The following is a 25,474-nucleotide window of genomic DNA, read 5'->3' as shown; positions in this document are numbered from 1 at the left end:
CATTTTACGGAGCGAAGGAAGGCTGAAGGAAGGCTGAAGGGGGGGGGGCGAAGCAGCTGAAAGGACACAATTCAGGGGGCAATGGGAGGGACTGCGGGATGGTGTGACAAGTGGAGCGAGAGATGGCGAGGAGAGGGATAAAAGGCTTTGGACACGTCTCCAAACGTAGATGGCCATAGGAAGGAGGACTCCAGGGAGAGCGGGAGAGAGGAAGGGAAGGAGGAGGAGGGTGGACCTCTGGAGTTTGACTGGCAGGTGAAGTGTGAGAGAGATGCTGAGAGGGGGAGTAATGAGAAGCCAATCATTACTTTCGTCACCTTTTTTTTGTAGGGAAGCTCAAATACAACTTGCAATGCGGTGATGGTGGTGTGGTGTGGGAGGAGAAAATGGGAGGAGAAATGTATTTGGAGCTTATCCAGCCCTTACGCAAGACAAAATATAAAATGGTTTGAAAGCTACATAGATGATTTCATATTCTTTGAGATGTGAAGCAGATGTGCGGTTTGAATTCCTTAAATTTGAAAGATGGTTTGAAACTATCTTTAGAAAACAGCAAAACAGAAAATCAATTTAGATGTTGAAATCACAAATATACAGTTTCCATATTGAGACTCTTATACACTGTGCACAATTAGGCAAGTTGTATTTTTGAGGATTAATTTTATTATTGAACAACTACAGTGCTCTCGGTCAATCCAAAATGTTAATAAACCTCAAACTTGAATATTTAAGAAAGTAAAAGTGAGGTTTTGGCTTTCTTAGGAGGATATCTGTGTGCACAATTATTGGGCAACTATTAGTGTGCAGAATTATTATGGAACTAAATGAAAAATGAAACTATTCCCATGTCACTTGCATATTTTCATCTGTTAAAGTGAGAATAATAATTTTTTTTAAAAACTCAAAATTTACAAATAAACATTTCCTTCACCGTAAATCTCCCGTTTAAGAAGGGCCCACAAGTTCTCAATAGGGTTTAGGTCAGGTGATGAAGGGGGCCATGTCATTATTCTTTCACCTTTAAGGCCTTTACTGGCGGCGGAGTACTTCGATGCATGCGATGGAGCGTTGTCCTGCATAAAAATCATGGTCTTCTTGAAAGATGCAACTTTTTCCTCCACCACTGCTTGAAGAAAGTGTCTTCTAAAAACTGGCACTAGGTTTGGGAGTTGATTTCGAGTGCATCTTCAAACCGAAAAGGTCAGACTAGCTCATCTTTAATAATACCAGCCCACACCAGTACCCCACTGGATAGCTTCACGTCTGATTCTTCTCAAATGTTTGGCAATTAATTTGCGTCTTTTTTTCCTCAACACGTTTCTTGCGACCCTGTTGACTATTTGCAACAAAACGTTTGATGATTCTGTGATCACGCCCAAAAATCTTAGCAATTTCAAGACCGCAACATCCCTCTGAACGACTTCTTACAATTTTTGACTTTTCAGAGTCAGTTAAATCTCTTTTTTGGCCCATTTTGCCTGAGGAAAAGAAGCTGCCTAATAATTATGCACACCTTGATATAAGGTGTTGATCTCCTTAAGTCACACCCTCCCTCATTACACAAATACACATCACCTGATATGCTTAAATCCAATAGGCATTTAAGTTTATACAGCTTGGAGTTGGAAAATATACATACAAATTATGATATGGTCGAAATACTCACTTGCCTAATAATTGTGCACGCAGTGTAGACAACGGTCCATTAGCACGCACATGTGACACAGAGGAGGAGTTCAATGACAAAACTACAGACGTGGCGATCTGCTTTACTAAATGAGGATGTTAAAGAAAATGTAGCAGTCCTGAATAGAAAAGAGTTACTGTAAACACAGATGTCGTTTGCAGAACATGCAAACTCCGCACAGGAAGGCCCAGGGACGGATCCGTACCCGGTACCATTTCGCTGTAAGGGTACAATGCTAACCACTGCACCACCGTGCCGCCCCGACAGCTTTTTAGCTGGCCTAAAATCCTTGGTGGTGCCCCTGCAAGCAGATTCCTCTGTGTGACTCATCTGGCTCTACCTATCTGCTGCTCACAGCTTCAGTCTTCACTGTGATTATAGTCCTGAATCCCTGGTCTTCTGTCTCCCGTTTTATTCCCACTAATAACTCCAAGAATGTCTTTATGGATGTCCATTTCAGGACATTAATAATCACAGCTGGGACCCTCAGTTGTTCAGACGATTTTAGCCCTCAAATATTTTTCCTTGTTTGTTCAATCCACAAAACCCATCTGAGGGTTTGTGAGTTCAGATAATTAATGGAGACATTAACTGTTCTGGTGTCAGAGTGACCTAAAAGCAAAATTACATGTACATCTGCTCTGTGTCTGGAAACATCCATTTTGTATAATAAATACATTGTGAACCTGTGGAGGGGATTCTGGAGCTACTGCCGTGAGGCATGAAGCTCAAAACAGAGAACAAGATGACTTCACTTCTTCCTTTGTTTTCCTTTACAGATGAACTGTGTGCACAAAAAAAAGTAAAAATAAAACAATAAATAAACCTAACCAATGGCAGTAAATGATCAGTACCTCTATGTTGGGTTCACATCTTTACTGAGTCACAGTTCGAACACATTTCACCAGCAAATGACAGAAGAGGAAACGCAGATGGGAAAATGTAAAAATGCCGAAATTGTAAACGCTTTTTGTCACTGAAAAATGATTGCAATTAAGAATCTGTGCTTTACCGAAGGACTGTGGGAAGAGTAGACGTTGAAGGGGTGTCCTATGATTGACCAAAGACCAACAAACAGACCCCACCCCACCCCAAATATTTTTCCTTGTTTGTTCAATCCACAAAATCCATCTGAGCGTTTGTGAGTTCAGAGAATGAATGTAGACATCAGCTGTTCTGGTGTCAGAGTGACCCAAAAACAAAATGACGTGTACGTCTGCTCTGTGTCTGGATTCAAAGAAACTCTGGAAACATCCATGCAAACAGCTGTCAGTCAAAACTCTTCTTTTTCTCCTTCAATCATCATGTCAGTGGATTTTAAGCAGAAACATGTGACCCACACACAAACAGAGAGAAATCACATGTACCTGAAGTTTGCATTGTTTTACCTTTGAGTTCTGAACACCTGTCATAATAATCCTTTAAGTTAAAACAACGTTCCAAGCGTTTCCTCACTAAACATCAACATGAGTCATAGACTGTTTGACTAAGGTTTGGAAAAGAAATCATTCTTTCTACTCCATGTTGCTTTTCTCATCTCCATAGAAACAGCCATCCTCTTCCTCACTAATCTTTTAATCATTTCAGTGAGTCTTGCTCACGTTAAGTCGCTTCGTGCTGCCTTCGGGCCAGACGTTGCCTCAAGAAGCTGCTACGGGCTGCAAGAGTACTGCTTTGGTCTCAACCCGCACATTCTTGCTGGTAAATGTATTTCTTGTAATTTTTTCAGAAAAAGATTCGTACATTTTGACTCAACAGGGTGGAGTTGTAGTGCTCCACCCCAGCAGCGGACACCTGGGTAGAAGAACTGGAGTTCGGACTTCTTGCTGTACTTGACAGACAGACGCTCCATCCAGAGGCAGTGCCACCACCGAAGCTGTGGAGAACCAGGAAGCCCTGAAAGCCAGAGACATTAAAAACACCAATAAATGAATCTACGCCTAACAATTATTTAAAGTTATAACCGGGTTAAAATACAACTTCCGGCAATGAACGTTAAAGGCCAGCTGATGCACATCAATAAACCTCTGTTTAAACTGACAATTAACTGATGTGACGATTAAAACTGGTAAACTCACCATGTTTCCTGATGCTGGGAGATGAAACCAGGATGAAGAGACACAGTCACCACCAGATGTGGACTTTGTAGTGAAGGCGAAAGTGAGACTGAGGTCCCAGGGCCCTATAACGGGGGGAGGGCCCTCACAAAGCCTCGGAAAGTCTCAGTAATTAGTGTCATAATCAAATCAAAATTGGCTGAACAAATTAGTCGAGAGACTGAACTTTGCGTGTGTGTATAAATATATATATATATATATATATATATATATATATATATGTATATATATATATATATATAAATAAATAGTGGAGGTTTTCTGAGGCCCATATTACAAAGTGCACAACTTTGAAATTGAAGTTAAACACACCACACAAAGTCTAAGATAATGTCAGAAGTGGCTTTTTTTTTAGACTGAAGCCAGGAATCAAGCTTCAAACATATTTGCACTGAATAACAAATTCATTTGTAAAATAAATTAATCAGCATCATAACTACAATGTCATTAATTTAGAGAGCCTCTGTATTATTGTAAACTTTCAGCAAGTTATTTATATATGTGGATAAAAGGTTGAGAGACAGCTGCTGCTGGGTGCGAACAAACACAGAAACGGTCTGCCGAGTACGGAGGTACAGATAAATAGTAAGAAGACCACAGCCATAGTAGTCGCTCTCTGAGGTGACACGTGGACTCGAATTTGACCTAAGAACAGCAGCATGATATGGTGCTACATTAGAGGATCCATGCCACCGGTTTGTATAATAAACACATTGTGAACCTGTGGAGTGGATTTTGGAGCTACTGCCGTGGGACATGAAGCTCAAAACAGAGAACAAGATGACTTCACTTAATTTGTTTTCCTTTACAGATAAACTGTGTGCACACACACAAAAAAAAGTAAAAATAAAACAATAAATAAACCTAATTAATGGCAGTAAATGATCAGTACCTCTATGTTGGGTTCACATCTTTACTGAGTCACAGTTCGAACACATTTCACCAGCAAATGACAGAAGAGGAAACGCATGGGAAAAAAAACTGTCACAAATATTGTAAAAGCTTTTTGTCACTGAAAAATAATTGTAGTTAAGAATCTAGGCTGTACCGAAGGACAGAAAAGAAAAGAGAAAGAAGAGAAGAAAAGACGTTGAAGGGGTGTCCTATGATTGACCAAAGACCAACAAACAACCCCCCCCCCCACCACCACCACCAGGTAAAACCCTCCACTTGCTCTGCCTCTCTGGTGTATGGACAGGCGGCAGCTCTGATCAAACATGAGGAGGATTTTTTTTTCTTCTTCTTCTTCTTCCTCTGGCGCCCCCTAGTGGTAACGTACAAGTGGTGCAAGGTTGCAGCTGACTTTTATACATTCATGACGGAGGCAGAGACACTGTGCACAGCTAAACACACACTCGGCAGCAACAAACAGCAGAGATAAAAGGACAACAGAGGGGGACAAATGCAGGAGGAAGGGAGACAAACTGCTTCCTGTCAGAATAATCACTTTTAACTGGTTGCCTCGGAGATTTTGAGGCTCTCTGAGCATTTGAAAACAAACAGCACCATCCATCATCTCATCTTCCATTTGTTATTTAATCTGGATTATCTTCCATTATCATCACGATTTCTCCTCCTCTAAAAGCCACTCCACATAGTCTAATCGGTGGGCAGATCCGCTGCGCGGCGTATGCGTGCGAAACGCGATCCGGTTCCGCTGATCCCCGTTCACACACGCTCAGCCCAGCCGCCGCTTCGTCCCGTCATGAACACAGACACACAGAGAGAGAGAGAGGAAGAGGACAGGGAACGAGTGATCCTCGCCTCTCCTCGCGTCAGCCTTCACCTCTCGGTCTCCTTTCAGAGTCTGTGGCTGGCAGTGGGCAGCTAGTAACCCTGTGACCCCTGACCTCTGACCCTAGCAGAGGTCGGAGACATAGTCAAAATCCTTGAAGTAGTCCTGCTCCTTGTGGGAGAGGGTGCGGCGCTCGCGGGGGGGCGTGAGGGTGGGAGGCTCGGCGGTGAACTCCGTGTCGAAGTTGCTGACGTCTTCTTTTCCTCCGATGGTCGGGAGGAACGGGGGCGGGACCGTTCTCTGAAGGAGAGCCTCCCAGTCCGTACCCTAAATCATGTTTACATACAGTTAGTGGTAAAAAAAAAAGAAGTTTCCCTGTCAGGGACATTTAACACGGTCTGAGAAAAGTTGAAGAAACGAGAAACTCACTCTGAAGAAGGGCTGTTTTTTGACATCTTCGGCATCTTTTTCTCCAGAGCCCAGACGTCTCTCCGGGTTTCTTCTCAACAACTACAAACAGAGAAACAACAACGCTCATCTATATCCGTGCGCTCTGCTGACTCGGAGACGAGTCACTCAAACTGTGACAAAATAACTTGGACTTGAATTTCCAGCTCAAAAAAAGACAACAACAAATCAAACTGAAATACATGAAAACATAGGAGTTAAGCAGGAGCAGGAAGTGACAGGGGAGAATTCGATGATTGGCAGTCTGACCCGTCTCATGATGCCGATGGCCTCCGTGGAGAGGAAGCGCGGGTAACGCACTTCGTCGTTCACAATGCTGTCAAACACCTCCTCTTCATCGTCACCTGGGAACGGAGACTGAAACAAACAGACGCGTAATTTGGTCACGTCATTCAACCTCTGACACCTGCCACCAACTGCATCGGCTTGAGCTCTGCCGTCCTGCACCAACTCCCACCACCATATTTAGCTTTTCAGCTGAAATTAAAAACAATAAGCTAAAAGACACTAAAAAGCTTGATAGGGGAATAATTCTGTGTTGGTTCATCACAGCAAACGACTGGAATGAGAGCCTTTTTGATGCATTGTTGATACAGAAATACTGATTGTAGTCACGTTACTTTCGCAAATAGCATTTCAAAATATTACATAATATTTCAATAATAATGTGATGTTGTGTTGTGGGAGAATTACTGCAAACAAATAAGAGTATATATATATATATATATATATATATATATAAAACAGTATTAGTCTGTCCCTCCTTAGTTGTATTATTTGTGTTACTATGACCATATATCGCATAAAGCCCAGGTCAAGTGAGGATGCTGTCCAACTTCCTTTACAGTCGCTCCTTACAAAATAAAACAGGCATACAAGTGGATTCTCTCTCTATAACTTTCCTTTCAGTCTTAAATGAACAGTTTGACATTTTGGGATATAACAATAACACTTTCTTGTCGGGAGTTTGATGAGCAGCAGTCAGTAATGAGACACAACATGTTAATCAATGAGCCTCAGAAGTGCTGCTAGGAAGATTTTGTTACTTTTGGACAGACACTTCTGTTTTATGTCTCGCAGCGTCAGCTCTGTATTTAGCATAAAGTTATCAAAGTGGTATCGCTTTTACTTTTTGACAATTTGCCTTTATTTGACAGTCAAGAGAAATTAAAAACAAGGGCAAACAACGGTATTCTCACCTCTCCAACCAACATCTCATAGACGAGCACCCCGAGGCCCCACCAGTCCACCGCTCTGGTGTACGATGTGTCTGTCAGCACCTCCGGAGCCAAAAACTCAGGAGTTCCACAGAATGTACTCGTCCTGTCTCCATAACCCATTCCTTGGGAAGAAAAAGTAATACGATTTTAGAAAGGGTGAGGCTAGATTTGACTTAAAGGGTGAATAGAAGGAATGAAAAGACAAATCGATGCTTGGGAATATAAAAAAAAAAAAAAGACAGTTTTTGTACATGTATGGAACATCTCCTGATGCGCCGTTGTGGAAGGCCAATGTGATAAATAAATGATGAACACTGACCTTCTTTACAGAGCCCAAAGTCTGCTATCTTCACAAAACCCTCTTTGTCAAGCAGCAGGTTGTCCAACTTAAGATCCCTGAGCGAGAAAAGGAGGAGATTGATGTCTAATATTGACAAAACTGAGGAAGCACGTATCCTGCTTGTGTATATCGCAAAGATGGAGTCCATCCAAGTACTCACCGATACACAATCTTATGGTCGTGAAGGAACTGCAGGCCCAAAACCACGCAGGCAGAGTAGAACCTGTCGGATAGACAACAGACAGAAAAGAGAGAGTAGGACACACACGCTGCTACAACATCAATTGTCAACATCGGTGGAAGACATGGACAGACAGACCACGGAGCGTCCCAAGAAGACACACACACACACACACACACACACACACACACACACACACACACACACACACACACACACACACACACACACACACATCATGTTTCTTCTCTTTAACACACACAGACACACACACAGCAGAACTCACACAGCACGTGGCTCAGAAAAGACGTCGGCATGTATGTGCATCATGAGGTCTCCTCCTGCCGTGTACTCCATGACAAAACACACATGTTCTGGCGTCTGGAAACATGCAAACAGGTTGACCAGGAAGGGGTGGTGGGAGCCGTTGACGGTCTCAAAGATCCGCTTCTCACACATCAGACTGGAGACAGACAGAGGAGCGGGGGTGCGCATGACGCGGTCATTACACAAGGTGTAATTATGAGGTGAATGAGCTGTTGTCATGCGGCACAGATTTGGTTGAGGCGTTGCGTCATCAAGCGGTTACCTTTCCACTTCGTCCCGAGCGACGATGTCTCCTTTCTTCAGGGCTTTGATGGCGTACAGGTTGCCTGTCCTTTTGTACTCTGACAGCAACACCTGAGGAGTCCAACAAAACGTTATATCAATCCGTTCATGGTAGAATTCGGAATATTTTTTCCCTTCCCTACGCAGCCCCAAGGCTACAGGTTTCTTCTGAAACCCGTTTCGGTCCAAACAATTAAAAACTGGTCACAAATATGAAGCTTCGTTTTGATCAAACCAACGTCCTAAAACATCCGCACATTGTAAAGTTGAGCTGCCATTACTCAAAGAGTATTTGTTGGGGACTTTCTGGGTAAGATTTTTGAACAGAAGACACATCTTGGAAGAGAGAGGATTCACGGCAGCATGATTGTGAACAGCAGGTGTCTTCAAACTTTTATCCCCTGGAGCTACTTTGACAAAATTAAAAGTACATGAGTAGCTCTCAGACACTGTAGCATTTTTTCATGTAGCTGATCTCCCCCAACCAGCTGAATAAGCTTCTTTATGTAATAAAAAAAAAACCTGATACTCAACACACATATGGAGACCCCGGGTGTACAGTATATAGCATTGACCCAGTGTGGCACAGTGATCTGTTTTTAATTTTTTTTTTGGCAGTTATGGCGCTTTATGGCACAGCTGCCTGGTTGCTGAAATATGTTAATCAATATGTTGAATTTGCTGGCTGTAGAAAAAAAAAATGTTCCGTCAGGTTACAATATTTTGTGAGCTCGTCATTTTTTCATGACACCGTTTTTTGGTCCATTGCTAATATAGAAATATGTAATCGGTCTTTTCACCTGTAAGTACAGTGACGTTAGCTATAGCCCGTCGTGGGGAGATGAATCTGACTTTCAGATTAGCAGCATTGAGGTTGCGTTCATCCTGTTGGGAAAAATAAACTGCGAGTACCTTCCCAAAGTGGCCCCTGCCGAGAACTGCCATCATCTTAAAATCCTGCAGGCAAAGAGGGCCTCTGTTGGGTCTGAGAGAGAGATTACAGGCAGATTGAAGGCAGTGCTTGTAACATAACATGATGTCATATCTAAATGCGCCTCATTCGTTCAACAACATCGGTGCTTACACAAAAAAACAGGCTAATACTGTTCATTGTATGACTCTTATGCTGTTTTGGCACCCAATTTTTTTTTATTCTGGGGCAACATATGTTGTAATCCACATTAATGATGACTCAGCTTTACTGCCAGGTGTTGAAAAAAAGAAGACGTTACAACACAGGACCATATTGTGTGTTGGATGTGTTCCTGGTGTCACGTTGTGTTTGCCATATTGCAAAACGATATGCTCAGGTGTGGGCTCATTGTAGGTGTGTGGGTGTGTGTGTGTGTGTGTGAGTGTGTGTGTGTGTGTGCGTGCGTGCGTGCGTGCGTGCACGCGAGAGAGAGAATCTTAGGGGGTGGGGAGGTATCTCTGCACCTTTCTAAAGAGTTGAGGGACAGCGATCTGGTTGGCTGCTCAGGAACAGTGACATCCGGTGTGGACGGGGGCTCAATGACTGGCGTCTGTTCCTGACAAAGAAGAAGGGAGGGAAAACGTGAATTGTAGGACATTGAGGACATAGAGGGGGACATGTCGACAAGGAAGTAACAGAAAAAGAGGGACAAATGGGGACAAAATGATTGTGAACATCTGTAAAAGCAGACAAACACTAATCATGTCAGACTGCCAGATCCCTCGCGACTCCCCTCTTCCTGTCCTCTCCACTCCCTCCTCACTGCTAATTAGTTGTCTAAAAAACATCAGAGTAATTAATCCCATAATATTTCAACCCCGTCGAACACACCATCTGCCACAGGCTCTCCAAAAAAGTCCCATTTGGTGAATTGGCAAGCACCGCACTGCCTAAGTATGTTTCGAAAGGCCCATAACATGAGTGTAACGATTCAGAAACTCACAATCAAATAAATGAATATACATGATAAAATTATATTTTGGATTTTTTTTTTTTGATAACCACACAACATATTTCCACACAGTTCCAAATGTAAAATAAGTGACAGTTTCTGGCATCAACTTTTTAGGAGGTATTAGAGTTGATGAATTATGAAGGAAACCTTATAAAAAGTATGTCAAAGTAAAGATGTCGAAGCATAATACAACACCAGACCAGGTTAAGGACAATTTAAATCATTATACACCTTGCATTGTTCACTTACACTTCCATCCATACATCACCTGCTATGTGTGTGTACTGTAGGGACCCACAAAACAAATACAAACCCTTTTGACTTCAGTGAACACCTAAATGATGTGAACGGCATGTTCAAAACCTTTTTGCTGCATTAGTTTTTCCTGTGATGTTTGTGAGAAGTAACTGTTCACCCTAAATTTCAATTTCCCATCTCAATATTTCATCCTTCCCTCCTTTTCTTTCTCCACAATAGTTCCTCCCTTCAGGCTTCCCCTCATGCCGCCTCTCTGTTCCTCACTCCAACATGATCACCCGCTGCAGATTCGTTCGTCACACTGGGAAAATCACAGGGATTTAGCCTTGATCAAATTAAAGTTGTCCTCCATCCAATTATGTCTCATTAAAGCTGTCTCCTTGAAATGTAAGTTCTCCATTTCTCTAATTATTCTTCCTGTCCTGTGTCTCTACTCTCAGGCGTCTGCCATGCCCGTCTTAGATTTCACTGCAGCTCCTGATGACTAGAGTACTGTTTCCACGACAGAGGCTGCAGGTAGGAAATGCGCAAAAAGGTAACATGATACAGCGTGAAGATGCCCATCTCTCCCCCATCTGAAAGTCCCCCGTCTGCTTCCCCCTCTCTCTCTCTCTCTTTGGCCTCTGTCCCTCTCATTCTCACTCACCAGGGGAGCGGGCGCGTCCATAACATCCCTCCTGACCTCAGCTTTCAGGGGAGAGTCGCTGTCCAGATTCAGCTTCTCCACTGAGATTTCTCTGCAATGCACACAACGCACACAAATCAAAGAGGGAAGGAAAGCAGCGCTTTATGAACGATAAGCTCTTCTGCACGAGTTCTTTGCTCAGGTGGTAAAAGACGAGCAACATATTGAAGGTAGACGTTCAGTTAATTCAGTCGACATTGTCCCGAAAACAGGTTTGCTTCGTCCATTAACATATAAATTCAAACAGAGTCAATGGAAAAATGAATCAAGCACATCTCTGAATTCGTACTCTCGAAATTATGCCAAAAAAATAAAGAATGGCATACATTAAAAAGTTCTTTAAGCTACATTACAGACATTACCCATCAATAACTGATCAAAATATCGATTCATTTTTTTTTTTTTTTTATCATTTAGAAATTAAACAGCCAACAGAAGACTCATTAAAAGATGATTAGTAGTTCACTGCTCCACATCGTGCTTTACATTCAAATGAATTATTGATGCCTCTCCAGGAAAAATCGTGAACAAGAAGTGAAATGCATAAATATACTTGAAATTTCAAAGATGATCTAAAGCTGTGTTTTTGACAACCTTCGGTCTGTTAGCTACATACCCGGTGCTGTGTGCGAGCGTGTTGCTTGTGAAACTGGGTGTGTATGCAGGTGTGTTGCTTCCGCTGGGGATGGCGTTCCTCAGCAGACGGATCCAGGTAGCGATGTCCACGTTCATCTGACGGGCACGCAGGAAAGCTTTACCTGAAACACACACAGCGCAGTGTAAATAATCATTTCTGTTTGCATCGATGTGTTGTGGAAAAGGAAATATAGAACAAATCAAATGTATCCGTTCATCAAAACATCAGCAAACGTTGAAGCAGGTCTCCTGCAGCTTTAATGATGTGACACAGCTGAGCTGTTGCATGACCTGGGATTGCATTTCCTGCCACGATTATAATCCCTGTTCCAGAAAATACCAGAAGTCATTAACACTTTATGTGCAGCAGCTCCTCTCATCCCTCTGGGTTATAACCCCCTTTAAATGTTGAAGGCACCGAGCAAGCAGGATGGTTAAACCAGTCTGTGGAGGTTGATGTCCAGTCAGGCTGTAAATGACTCAGAAGTGAAAACAAAACAGTACATGTGATTCAGAATAATTAAATAACTAACCCTATGATACTTGTGTTTTATATTCTGCATTTATTCTTCTCGTGGCCACTGAAGGACACATTGACAGAAACAGGCTGGGATTAAAAAAAAAAAAAAAAAAAAAACAGCCTTAACAGTGGTGGCCAATCCACTCTTCTATCTGAGCTGCAGCTGCACATTTCTGTTTCTTTTGCTGCGTGACTGCCTGAAGCATTACTCTTTTCTCACAAGTAGATGGCATAGAAGAGCACCCAACAATTCAAAATCCCAGGGATTCCCCATTTGTTTTAAAATGATCCTGTTTCAATCAAAAATCAGTGTGGTCATTACAACAAGATTTAAGGTCTTAGTTGATTGTTCTGAAATTCATTTAATAATTTCAAATCATTTGAGACCAGAAGAATAAAACAAATTCACCAGGTAATTAAAAGAACATCAATTTCTCTTGATTAAGTCAAAATCTACAATTTGAAAAGTTTTTATTCTTTTATGAGGGAAAGTGTTTGATTTCAGCATGTGTGCACACTTAGACATACCGTGCTGTTTAGAAAAGACTTTCTTCTGCCTCTGCAGTCTTCGGCCTCTCTCTATTACTGGGTTGAAGAAGATCACCTGAAACATACACAGTTACATGGTATTGCATGTTAAAACAACAAACTGCATTGCTATTAAGTGCTCGTCTGAGATCATAAACAGGCCAACTGTGTAGTACCTGAGCTGTGTAGGCTAACATTTACCTGTCGTACCCACTGCACGTGTTTATACTGTTGATGATCGACTCTTATGTTGGATTACAGTGTGTGTGTGTGTGTGTGTGTGTGTGTGTGTGTGTGTGTGTGTGTGTGTGTGTGTGCGTCCTGTACCTCGGCCAGCAGCAGCCCCTGTGGCTCCAGTTCCAGCTGTACTCGGTGTTTTTGGTTGTCCAGGAACTCCTCCAGCTTCAGGTACTTCAGAGCGCACAGGGAGCGGTAATCTCTCCAGTGCACTGCGATCTCCATCTCCCTGGACTAATCACAAAAACATCACAGCAGAGATACTAACGTGAACATGTGGTCACTTTGATGAGTATTAAAACAGCAGGTATGCAGTTCTGTTTCAGCGTCACCGTTTCAGAAACAGGACTTAAATTCTTGTCTGATTAAACTTACAGCATTTAACATTTGAAAGTCAGTGACAGCTTAACCATTTCATATATATTCACTTATTAACAGGGACTTTGGTGCATAACCATCAGATTATTTGCAGCTTTTCTGCATTTTTCTATTCTCCCTTTGAATAATAAGCCAGCGCTCATTGCTGGTCTGCCTTTTTACAGCAAACTATTAGTGATCAACGTATTGTTCTCAGGAGAAAACACATTTTGATAGGAAGGGCTTAAACGTGGGTAAAAAAAAAAATTGGTTTGTTCTGTTTCAAGAATCCAGGAAAATGTGTTTTAAATAAAACAAACTGACAAAATACATAATAGCACATGTGATAGATGTGAAATAACACATGAAAAATTGACTCTCTGTGACAAAGGAACACATTAAGGGTGTCTTACTCTCTCCAGATCTACAGTGAAGGTCTGGTCCCAGGCCTGCTCTCCAACTGGTTTCCAAACTGTCTGACCCACCACTGTGTTCTCCAGCTTCAGCACTGCACTCACTTCCACTGTGAAACACACACACACACACACACACACACACACACACACACACACACACACACACACACACACACACACACACACACACACACACACACACACACACACACACACACACACAGGTTTTCATTGTAGTAATGCATTTGTAGCCCCTTACCAAACCTTAAGCATCACAACTGCATGCCTAACTTTAACCCCTCCTCTTACCCAGACCTTAACCTAATTTGAAGCCTGAAACCAAGTTTAAAAGTCTCAAAACGTAGACTTTCTCCTGTGGAACCTCAATGTTTGCCCCCATCAGTGACACATGCCCCCGTGGCTTCAGGTTTACGTCCACACCAGGATTTAAAAATATGTACGCAGGGGCACTACTTTTTGAAGTTGAAACATTGACCAGGTTAATACAGAACTACAATCCTTAATAGATTTGAACTATTTAAGTATTTTTGAACTATCAAAGGATAGTGAGGGACAGAGCGGGAATATTAGGAATGTGCATCTTTACACTTCATGCTAAGATTTGATTTGTATTAATCCCACAGCAGGGAACTTTACTAAGTGGGATAATTTGCATGTGTGCATGTAGCTGATTGGTCCACATTAATACAAACTGTTAACGACACATGAAGTAGATTTAAAAGGTAAAATTTGAAAAGAAGCACTTACAGGAGAGCTCCTCGTTCTTGCCGGGGATCTTGAGGCTCATGCTGCTGCTGCTGCGGCTATAGAGGCCGCTAAGTTTGAAGGAGGAGCGTCCGTCTGCTGGAGAGTAAGAAGGAAGGACCACTGGGGTCCCTCTGCTCCGCCCTGGGACGACATCCAACAGTCCCACACAGCCCAGAAGACGAACCTGAAGAGTACCTGGAAATATTGTTTTTTTTTTTAATAAATATCACGTTTATAGATAATAAACTGTGATTTAACTACAATCAAAAGAGAAATGTCTGTGGATGTCTTCTGTGTCTACCTGTAAGTGGCGACGGTTTGCTCAGGGTGCTGTACTGGTTATGAACATACGGGGTGCTGTGGCGGGAGCTGAAAGCCGAGGAGGAGGCCAGCACCAGCTCCTCCTTGATGAGGCAGGCCTTGGGATGATCCTCAGGCAGCTCCTGCAACCTCTGCTCCAGAGAACACCTGAGCAGGTCCAGACGCTGGGACGACTCGCCGAGACCACACTGAGCCTGCAGGGCACAGAGAGGTCACAAGACTGTCAGAGAGGAGACAGAAAGAGGGCCGTGCACAGATACTTAAACTATTTCTCCTGTCTCCTTACTCTTTCATATAAAATGTAGGTATTAACCTTGGTGGGGAAATTAAGTTGTTGCAGTAACAATACTGATAGGAGAGGAAAAGAAGATGAGACAATAAAAGCTTTTTGATTTAAATGAGAAATGTTATGTTCCGAGAAAGGAAAACACTGCAGCCCAGCAATAGCAAACCTTTCCCATCTGTGAAACATGGTGATGGTAGTGTCATGGTTTGGGTCTGGTCTGCTGCATCGGGGCCACGATCATTGGCCATTATTGATGCAACAATGAATTTTCAACAATATCAGAGAATTAAAAAGGAAAAATATGAAGACATCTGTCTCAAGAGAAAGTGGATGATGCAGCAAGACATCGACCGTTACAGATTTACCAAAGAATTGATAGCTTCTACTCTATATTAATCACTCAAAGGAGCAAAGGAAGATTTGTTTTTATATTTTTGCTCTGATCACTTTATTTAGACCAAACACTACAATAATTCAATTTTATTTGACCATTCTGAACAGTTCATCATTTCGCTAAATGCACTTATTCACCTTGCCAAGAGCAAGATGAGGAGTTTGACACTGCTCTCATGTCAGTCCATGAAGGTACAGCCGGTTAGCGTAGTTTAGCATTAACATCATATACAGCAGGAAACAGCTAAACTGGGTTGGTCTGAAGGCAACAACATCCACCTAGAAGCACCTCTACAACTCATTAACATGCTTTATTGCATTTCCAATTTAACTGAATGCTTCTTATTTAGCATGAAGATATGAGCGTGGTACTGATTAAGTGTATTTCCTAAAATTTCAAACCATTCCCTAAACATCAATACGCTCTACATGAGGGTATAAGCAGGGAATATATATATATATAAATGATATGTAAATAGATGTATTTAACGCCACACTAAAATGTAAAACTAAATATAAAATACACACATGAAACTGTGGAATCATTACATAAATGTAAATATAAAATGTGTGAAATAGAAGAGAAATTATGGAAATACACAAGACACATCCATCTCACAGAGAGCTCTACACTTGGTGTCAAACTCATTTAACTGAATTTTGGGTAACACTGAATCATCTCCTGTCTGTTCTCTGACCTCAGCAATGGCCTTCTTATCCTGGACCTTTCCGGCACCCAGCAGTCGCAGTATGTTCTTGGCCCCCTCGGCCATGGCGTGCTCCACACGGTAGTGGTGCCACAGCTCCTCCACACGCAGCTCCATCCCACACAGGTCCGGCTTACCTGGGACACGGTGTCAGGTTCAGTCGGCAACATATGAACAACAGAGCATACGGCCACATGCAGTGATGATAAATGGCAAAACATGACATCTCCACCAACACCCAGAAGAAATATCTGACCCCATCTCAACCAATAAATGCTCCACTATGTTTCCCGACCAGTTTCTTGCTTTGTCTGAAGTTTGGTGCTGGACAGATCGGGCATAGTTTTTTTGTTGTTGCTGGAAACAGTGGTGAGATTGAACGAAAACAGTAAAATGGTGGTCGATAAAGTCAAAAGTCTGCTTTCCAACAAGATAAAATGCTCCACCTAGCTGAGGGGAACGGCAAAGTTGCATAATAATTCTTAATTTATCTCTACTAGTGAGCCATTGTAAACAAGATTTTAGCGGCTTTAAAGAGGTGACGATATAACGTGGAGAAAAATACGACAACAGACGGGCAACACGTTCCTGTTAGCCGCACGTCAGTTTTCTGTCTTTTGTAAAGTCACTGCTGCTCTGAGCTATGTTTTATCCTCCCCGCTTATTCTCCCTTTCATCTCTGACTCCTTCCTTCCCTTCACTTGACTCTGTTGTCATCTCTGACTCAGTCCTTTCAGTCTCACTCCCTTCCTGGCTCCCCGCATCTGTCCTGCCTCCTCTCTAAGCTCTTGTTAAATGAGCCATGGCTTTTAGTTGTTGGGCAACATCAAGGGGAAGCAAAAACATCAATAAGGGTCTAACCTGAGAGAGCAAGAGGGCTGTAATGGACGATGTGCCTGTGTGTGCGTGTGTGTGCGTGTGTGTGTGTGTGTGTGTGTGTGTGTGTGTGTGTGTGTGTGTGTGTGTGTGTGTGTGTGTGTGTGTGTGTGTGTGTGTGCGTGCGTGCGTGTGTGTTTGACTGGAAGACTTTACACTGTGAAGTTCCACGGCCGGAATTGATCCATTAGATCATGAAATATGCAGTGTTCATAAGCTGAAAGAGTGACAGGTGGGATGAAAGCGGGAATCAGAGATGAGGGTGAGGATAAAAACCAGAGCATGATAGGTACTTTGGTTCTCCTCCGACTGCTCCGTGGCCTGCATGGCCTTTCGGACTTGCATGCGGATGATGTCGATCTTCGTCTTGCTGTCCTGCAGCATCTGCTGAGCCGACTGGAGAAGCTTCTTGTCCTGTGAAGGGTCATTCAAAACAGGAAGAGATCAGGGCTAGTGTGAAGAAGCAGAAACTAAACACGTAAATCTGCAGGTGACAGTGAAGTGAACGTTGTGAATAAGACTTGAGGCTGTTGAAGTACCTTGGTACCTCCATTGGCATATATTGGAATCATGTTCTCTGCTCCCTGTTTGACCTTCAGCTCGATGTTTAGCTGCCGCTCCAAAGCTGCGATGCGGCGCTGATTGGCCGACGTCTGATTGACCGACCCTGGGGATTTGGTGGCGTCTGGCAAGAGGAGCGGATAGAGGAAAGAAGCAGAACATGAAGTTAAAGACAGCAGGTTTTCCTTTTTGTATATTTTAGACCGTAAAGTGTTTCTGTTATCCACTGACAAAGCATACGACGCATATTATATTGATTTCCATGCCTTTAAGGAAAGCCACTGATTTTGGTTTATGGCAGTATGGTCTTAAGATCATTGGTCTGAAATAAGTATTCTAACATATTGGATATTCGATCTCTTTTTTGTTAATTCCTCAGGTGGTACAATAAATCAGAAGCAAATAGGAAGAGTTTTAAAATTCCATATTGGTGTGTTAAGAAGCACAAAAATCCAATATGAAAAACAAACACCTTGTAAAAGTAATCAGTTGATGTGCGACACCTATGCTTATAGCCGGAACAGAATTATTCATGTTAATTTCATGAACACATCTGTCACAGGAATTATTAACAGGACGCAACTGCACAAATAGACTTAATTCGACTTTTTGTATTTTTTTTTCATCTCTCTCCGGAGCATTAGAAATCTTAATGGTTATTTATCATATGAATCTAAAAATTCGGCTGCGTCTGGGGTAGCTCAGGTCTCTTTGGGGATGATTTTAATGCTTTAGTTATGAAATTCCCATCAACCTCAGCTCTACTTGGTTTTACTTTGCAAATGTTATTACGCTAGCTCATTTAACTGAGATGGGGCACATAATGGTAAACATTATACCTGCTTGACATCCGCCTGTTAGCGAGCTAAGTTAACATTTAGCTCAAAGCACAGCAGTGCCTGAGCGCAGCTTCGAGAAGCTGCCAGAATTGCTCGACTTTTAGTCCTTTTAAGTTAAAGTCTCAGTGTTATGCAGGAGGATGAACACATTTTCACCTGAATGGATTACTTATCCAAGCAGGTTTTCAGCCAGCTGGTTTTTCATTGATTTAAAACCAATGTCTTCCAAGAAGGCAAGAAATCAATCCAAAAAAACAACTTCTGGAAAGCAGCCAAGACTGATGTAAAAAGTGTCTGTAGTCTGTAGTAGCGACATAAAATATGCCAAGCCACTGATATGATCTTTAATAGCAAATCATTAATACATTATTTCATTAAAACCCAGCGCTGAAAACATGTATGTAATTATGATGTTGTTATAAGTATGTTGTTAATGTTTTAAAGAGGACAGCTGACGCATCCCACAGTGGCACATAACCGTCTAAACCACCTCTCCTTGCGGATACTGTACCTTTGTTGTCATCGGGGCCCTTGACCACAATGTGCGCATCCAGCTCCTGCAGCTGAGCCTGCAGGGACTCCAGCTTGCGCTTGGAGCTGCGGAGCTGCGAGTCCACCTGCTGGGCATTCCTCTTGTCTGTGGTGGCCCTGCGCAGATTGTCGGCTCCCTCCTTGATCTTCAGCTCCTTGCGGATCTCCCGGCGGATCCTCTCGCGGTGCTCGTCCAGGCGCTGCTGCACGCTGGAGTCCGAGAAGTCCGAGTTTTGGTCCAGACCGAGCTGCTGCAGCACCGACAGCCCATCTGGATCAGTCTGAGGAAGCAGCGCAGAGGAGGAGGCAGACTACGTGAAGAAGTCAAAGTATGGGTTACGTGTGCTGGAAGTAGCACAAATATGAAAAATTGAAGTGCTATATTTAGCCCACTGTGTTCGAAGGGGATTATTCGATTTGAGTTGAAAGAGAAACCGATTCGAAGGGTGACAGCAGCTGGACTCAGGCTACGACAGACAAAGCTGACAACAGTCGCCCTGCACAGTTCTGACGAAGTGAAACGCTGTGGGATGAAGGAGGGGGGCGGGACAGGAACTCTGGGTGGGTCGCCAACATGCGAAACCTGCCGAGCTGAGACTGTGAGGCAGCATCAAAGCAGAGGCACCACTTAAGCATGTACAGATCTGAGTGCTCACATCAGCTCTCCTCCTGATCAACACTAACCACATTACAGCAGATTAGAACGCCATTAATACAAACTAAAATCAATCAGGGTCTTGTCTTCTTCTGGGTGGGTCACAAGTCAGCAAACAAACAGTGTGTGTGTATAAAATGAACCACAGATGAGAAAAAATACACAAACTAGGACCTGAAGAACAAACGGATCAGTGTAAACTATTTTGTGATTTTTACTGTATTTTATCCAAATACACGTATATATATATATTTTACGTGTCCCTTAAAAAAAAGTACAAGTATGTTTACTTCCTCACTAACTTGTGATCCAGTCATTTTTGTAATGATTTAAAACAACATATTAAAGCATGTGAGTTCGTTGGAAAAGTGTTTGAAGGCTTCAGGGGGTTGAGGTGCTCCAGTCAGTGGTGCACCATGGAAGGTGACAGCCTGTCTCCTAGCAACCGGGGCCTTCAAATGTCAGTCAATAGCAGCCATGGGAAATAGCCCCATGAAAAACTTAATTTAAAAAATTTAAGTTGCTGTATTTTTGTTTATATTTCCCGATAGAAAACATCAGGGCTCATATTTCAGTTTAAAAACATGTTTTGTTTTTTTCTGCATTAAACATGAATTTATTACCGAATTGAACAACAACAAAATGTTTGCCTCAGAAATTGCTCTTGGCCATGAACGTTTCCTGAAGTCACTCTAGACATGAGGCCCTGAGAATTGAACACAGCACACAAATAATGTGAATATACTGTTGTTGTAGAGCATTTGTATACAATATGCTTACAATTTATACAACTGCACATATCCTTCACAGAAAAACTAAAAAAAAAATCATGTATTTACTGCTGACATTAAATCTCATCAGATCACACACACACACACACACACACACACACACACACACACACACACACACACACACACACACACACACACACACACACACACACACACACACACACACACACACACCCCTCCCCTGTGCTAGAGTATAATGACGGGTGCTCGGGGCCTTTCACTGCACCGTGCAGCCGCCCATCCAGCTTAGCATATCTGATTACAACTTCTTAGGTCTCTGTGTCCATCCAGCTACATGCAGGCTGGGGCTACAGCTCTGTTCTCATTAAAGCCATAATCCATCTGCAACACAATGCACTACAACAGTCAGGCACAGCCCGAGCAGCCAACCAAGCCACATGGCACAGGCCAAAAGGGCTTGCAGTATTTTAACTGCTGCCTTAATTCAATGTTACGTCAGAGCACAACTCTGAGGCAATGTGACTGAACATGTTTTACAAACTGGGGGGACAAAGTCATGAAGGCGAACAACACTGCACAACTATGTTGGTATACATCTCCACCGGTGATAGTCGGAGTCATTTAAGGTTGTCCATCGGGCCTACTCTCATGAACGACTCGAGGGAATTTCTTTAAACTTGGCAAAAACTCAAAAATCATTTGGACTGAAAATGTATTAATATGCTTGTTATAAGAAAACTTTACACAAATGTCTAGCGTAAAATGATCGAGTGATGACATTTCATACCCAAAAGGGTCAAAGTTCAACTTCATTGCGGCATTAAAATGTTAAGCAAAAATACTCTACTGGCCATTATTAAAAGAGGAACAGAAGGGGAGATTGTGACCATATTTCAGATACTGAATTGGTGACATTGGTCTTGAAACTGTGCTGATTGTGGAGATCTTCTATGTGTTGGGTTGAAGATGTCTGTGAAGCGTCCCATGTTTTAGAATTTGTCACTTCTTTGCAGCAACATCCATATTGGATCCATATACGGTCCATATAGGATCCATATTGTCTGCTGTCATCGCTACAGCTTCAATCAGGATCAGCTGTAATGGCCGAGCATGTGATCACACAGAAGGACTTTGACTCTGGTTTTTGTTTTTCTTGTAAGTATACAGCAGAACAAAGTCAAATCAATTCTAGTTCTATATCTCTATATTTCAAATCAATACCTTTTATTAAATTCCTTCAAGGTCTTCACTATATATGTAATTCTGGACAGATGTGGACAAAAACTTAAACTTGACTGGTTGTTTAGTTTTAAGTTTGGTCTGGTAGGATAGAAACACGCGTGTGGAACACGTAAACGGAGAAATGACATCCGTGTGAAGCACTCAGACATGAACAAGTATATTTTTGCAGTTATAGATCACAAGTGTCCATCACTCTTGATGTGGCAGACCTAAAAAGTCTCAACGCGAGCAGCAGCCATACAGGCCAGAAGAGAAAACAGAGGCAGTGACACACCATGAACGACAGGGAGGGAGACTTTGTGCTGTGACGCACCTCGATTCAGCACAATACAACCAAATCCCTGGTGATTTACAACAAAGAACCTCTGGATTGAGGTGTAACGCAGCTCGGAAATCACAACAGCGGACAGGAATGAAAATGCACAAGTGATTTGCTGTCAGAGAGGACATGTTTTTACAGGAAGTGAACGAGGAAGCTGGTAGAAAAGAGAAGGGCCACAGTAATGGATGGAAAGAGAGCGGTGCGAAGGCGGCAGTGTCGAGGCCTGCTCTGGCCACAGTTGCCTACCAAAGACTCTGTGTCACTCTGCTCGGTGGGTACCGGGCAATCAGCCGGTGGATCCCCTGGTAGGTCCTCCACTGTGTCCTCACTGGCCATCTTTGGCTTCGATCCCAGGCCCCCGTCCCTCCCCTTTGTCCCCCTGCCACGCTATCACACACACACACACACACACGCGCAGTCAGCACTGACAGCAGCGCCAATCTGGCAACGCAGAGTGCTATTCCTGCCTCCTCAAAATCCAGGATGTCCTTCCCGCCAGGAATCAAAAGCCAGTCTAAATCTGGAGTGAGTGAACGAGGCGGAGGAGAGGAAGAGAAAACAGCAGAGACTGAGCCCCACCTCGCTGCTTCCTGTTCTGCTCTTTGCCAGATAGAGACTGAGGCGTCATGCACTTTACACACACACACACACACACACACACACACACACACACACACACACACACACACACACACACACACACACACACACACACACACACACACACACACACACACACTCGGGTGGTTTTGTAAGTGAGAGCTCACAGTCACTCTGCTTCCTGCTACTGGGTCTCCGAAGCTGAGAGACAGGCTGTATGTGCAGTACTGTTTATAATGAAAATAAGGTCAGAAAAAATGCTGAATTAACGAAAAAAAAAAAAGAAGTGAGGGAAGAGGTCAAAGGGGAAATCATTCATATCATAAAACACCACACAGACACTCTACTGTAGTTTACTCTCGTGCAATATTACGATTATACAACAAGCTACCATCTAAATGAAATATGTATTCATATTGTGGGGAAATTCGCTCACAAAGTATAAAACTTTTTGTTACTGGGAGCTCCGTTTCCATGGCAGTACATGGGGTATGATTGACAATTGGAAAACAATCAGTCGCCTCAGTAGAAGTGAATGTAATGGATCAATGTTAACACTCCAGGAAGTAGTCCGACCCTTAGCAACGACCCTAGCAACATAGATGAGATCGAGTCTGTTTTATTGCTTTCTAGAGATCGTTTCTCAAACTGAATAAATAAAGCACATAGAAACACTAAAACGATCAGGATGTGCTTTATGTTGATTTGAGCACGTTCCAAATGTACAGTTGACCAATCAGATCGCTGGGTCGTAACTAAGTGTTGCTCATAACAAGTTGTATTATGAGCAACCCAAACTTTCCTCACTTGAATACTAAGTTGTGAATAATAAAAATGTTTGAAACAAAGGCATTTACCGCGTTTCAACATAAAATGCACCAACAAATGTGAAATATCCATCAGTTCGCCTTTTGTACAAAATCTAAATTCGGAGTAAAAGCAGGACAACAAGCTGAGTCGTCACTTCCAAGACACGAACAAGCAGAGATCCCACATTGCCAGCACTGACCGATCACAGACCCTCGGGCTGTTTCTGAGGGCCATCGACGGCCTCCTCGCTGTCCGACTCCTGTGCTCTCCTTGTCAGCGAGAGACGAGCGGGTCGTGGATTTATCCGACTCAGACACTCGGACACGCTGCAGTGAGGGGTCACTGGCCCTCCGAGCCCTCACTGTGTGGCAGATGGCCCTCTCTGGCTTCAATATCTCTATCTGCGGTGCCACATACTCTCGACACAAAATGATACACGCTCACAGGGAGAGAAGGCAACGGACGACACAAGCGTGATCGTCAGAGAAGCACATCCAGTTCTTCCCTTTCTGCTTTAGAGGAATAGGAAGTTCAAGAACATGAAGTTAAGCCAATAGATGCAAAACACAGGAACTCGCTCTCGCTTGAAAATCATTTTGATAAAACACATAAGGCAACAAAGTATTTTCTTACCCTGCCGTTGGGACTCTCAGCTCTTGCAGTGTAAAGTAGACCGGTGACCGCAGAGATAGCAGCCCCCATGCATCCATGCCGTCTCTCACCTTTACTTATAAGGCTGAGCTGTCATTATGAACTCCACAGTGATGAAAGTCAAAACATACACCTTCAAAACTGAACCCAAACTGCTACGATGCCTGCAGTTAGTTACAGACTGTCTCACTCATTGTGGCTGGGAAATAGATGCAGTTGCCAAAACTGAGCTGACCACAGTATCAGGAACTTAGAACACATCACTTTACACAAACAGCTCTTAAAGTCACAGTCTCACCTGACCGGGGTTGAACTGGCACATATAAAGTGTGTAATTAACTTAAAATGTCCTTTCATTTTATTTGACATGAATTCTCGTGTAAATCAGCATCCTATTGTATATAAATCAGCTGAGCAGACCTGTCTTTCACAAACTTTATAAATAAACTGAAAACATGAATAAATACTAAAATTCCAAAGGAACGAAATAAAAGACAAAAGTTTTCACTGCTGATACGTCTGATACTTTGATTGCCGATGCTCAACATCTGCATAAATGTTATTTGAAGAATCCTTCACATCCCACTTAACATACATTTCTGTGTTACAGAGTACTTCAATAAGTAGTCCAATGTTAATATTCAACAAAGGTGTGATGTAATGTGGGGAGTTTATTGATCTGAATGTTTTGAGCCTCCAACATCACCATCAACCAACACATTTACTCAAATAAAATCAAAAGTTTCCACAGAGCGTTACATTGCTAAACCAACATCTAAACCAATCAACTGTTAGATTAGATGAGTAGCATTTCCCATCATGCCTTGAAGCCGCGCTGCCTCAAGTCAGACAGAAATCTGACTCCGCCCCCTGCTGCTGTTGACATTGTTTATACTGTATTAATTTGTGGACTGTGTTGACAGGTCATCATTGTAAATGAGAATTGGTTCTCAATTGATTTAAATAAAGGTCATATATATATTAAAATTTTCAAATGTGAATTAACATTTGAATACAGTCCACTGTGCAGCGGTGTACCGCCTGGAAAAAGTAATGTCGAACAGCTTTAACATTTCAGTTTGAAAGTGGTCACAGAAAGTCACCACGAGTATGTGAAAATTAAAATGCAATATGGATTATTGCGTCACTTTAACTTTTAGTGAAATAACATACATACCTGGAAAATTATAAATGCAATTGTGAAATTAGATTTTCATTTTCAAGTTAATATTGTC

General features: G+C 42.6%; 1 protein-coding gene across 2 annotated transcripts in view; it reads right to left on the bottom strand.

Annotated features, from left to right (window-relative positions):
- Positions 1 to 4,905: 4,905 nt before the first annotated feature.
- Positions 4,906 to 25,474, bottom strand: part of pkn1b (protein kinase N1b) — a 35,005-nt gene continuing 14,436 nt past the window's right edge. The window contains exons 1-22 of one of the 2 annotated variants that reach the window (XM_069701160.1): positions 22,425 to 22,730; positions 19,185 to 19,485; positions 17,813 to 17,958; positions 17,567 to 17,687; positions 16,389 to 16,534; positions 14,992 to 15,205; positions 14,691 to 14,885; positions 13,920 to 14,029; positions 13,240 to 13,383; positions 12,913 to 12,988; positions 11,845 to 11,986; positions 11,190 to 11,280; positions 9,795 to 9,886; positions 9,270 to 9,342; positions 8,338 to 8,429; positions 8,035 to 8,211; positions 7,728 to 7,790; positions 7,547 to 7,623; positions 7,207 to 7,349; positions 6,257 to 6,364; positions 5,969 to 6,049; positions 4,906 to 5,866 (exon numbers count right to left, since the gene is read on the bottom strand). In XM_069701160.1, coding sequence (XP_069557261.1) covers positions 5,663 to 5,866; positions 5,969 to 6,049; positions 6,257 to 6,364; positions 7,207 to 7,349; positions 7,547 to 7,623; positions 7,728 to 7,790; positions 8,035 to 8,211; positions 8,338 to 8,429; positions 9,270 to 9,342; positions 9,795 to 9,886; positions 11,190 to 11,280; positions 11,845 to 11,986; positions 12,913 to 12,988; positions 13,240 to 13,383; positions 13,920 to 14,029; positions 14,691 to 14,885; positions 14,992 to 15,205; positions 16,389 to 16,534; positions 17,567 to 17,687; positions 17,813 to 17,958; positions 19,185 to 19,485; positions 22,425 to 22,514 — 2,886 coding nt within the window. In that variant the 5' untranslated portion in view covers positions 22,515 to 22,730 and the 3' untranslated portion in view covers positions 4,906 to 5,662. Of the gene's footprint in view, positions 5,867 to 5,968; positions 6,050 to 6,256; positions 6,365 to 7,206; positions 7,350 to 7,546; positions 7,624 to 7,727; positions 7,791 to 8,034; positions 8,212 to 8,337; positions 8,430 to 9,269; positions 9,343 to 9,794; positions 9,887 to 11,189; positions 11,281 to 11,844; positions 11,987 to 12,912; positions 12,989 to 13,239; positions 13,384 to 13,919; positions 14,030 to 14,690; positions 14,886 to 14,991; positions 15,206 to 16,388; positions 16,535 to 17,566; positions 17,688 to 17,812; positions 17,959 to 19,184; positions 19,486 to 22,424; positions 22,731 to 25,474 lie in introns of those variants that run through there. The other variant, XM_069701161.1, reaches the window with a different exon arrangement.

The sequence above is a fragment of the Brachyistius frenatus genome, unplaced genomic scaffold, assembly GCF_029030835.1.
Source record: "Brachyistius frenatus isolate BFR_SWC_R1_liver_20210118 unplaced genomic scaffold, ASM2903083v1 Contig_36, whole genome shotgun sequence".
Classification (NCBI taxonomy): domain Eukaryota; kingdom Metazoa; phylum Chordata; class Actinopteri; family Embiotocidae; genus Brachyistius; species Brachyistius frenatus.
The sequence above is the reverse complement of the archived record's forward strand: the minus strand, read 5'-3'. Positions and strand labels throughout refer to the sequence as shown.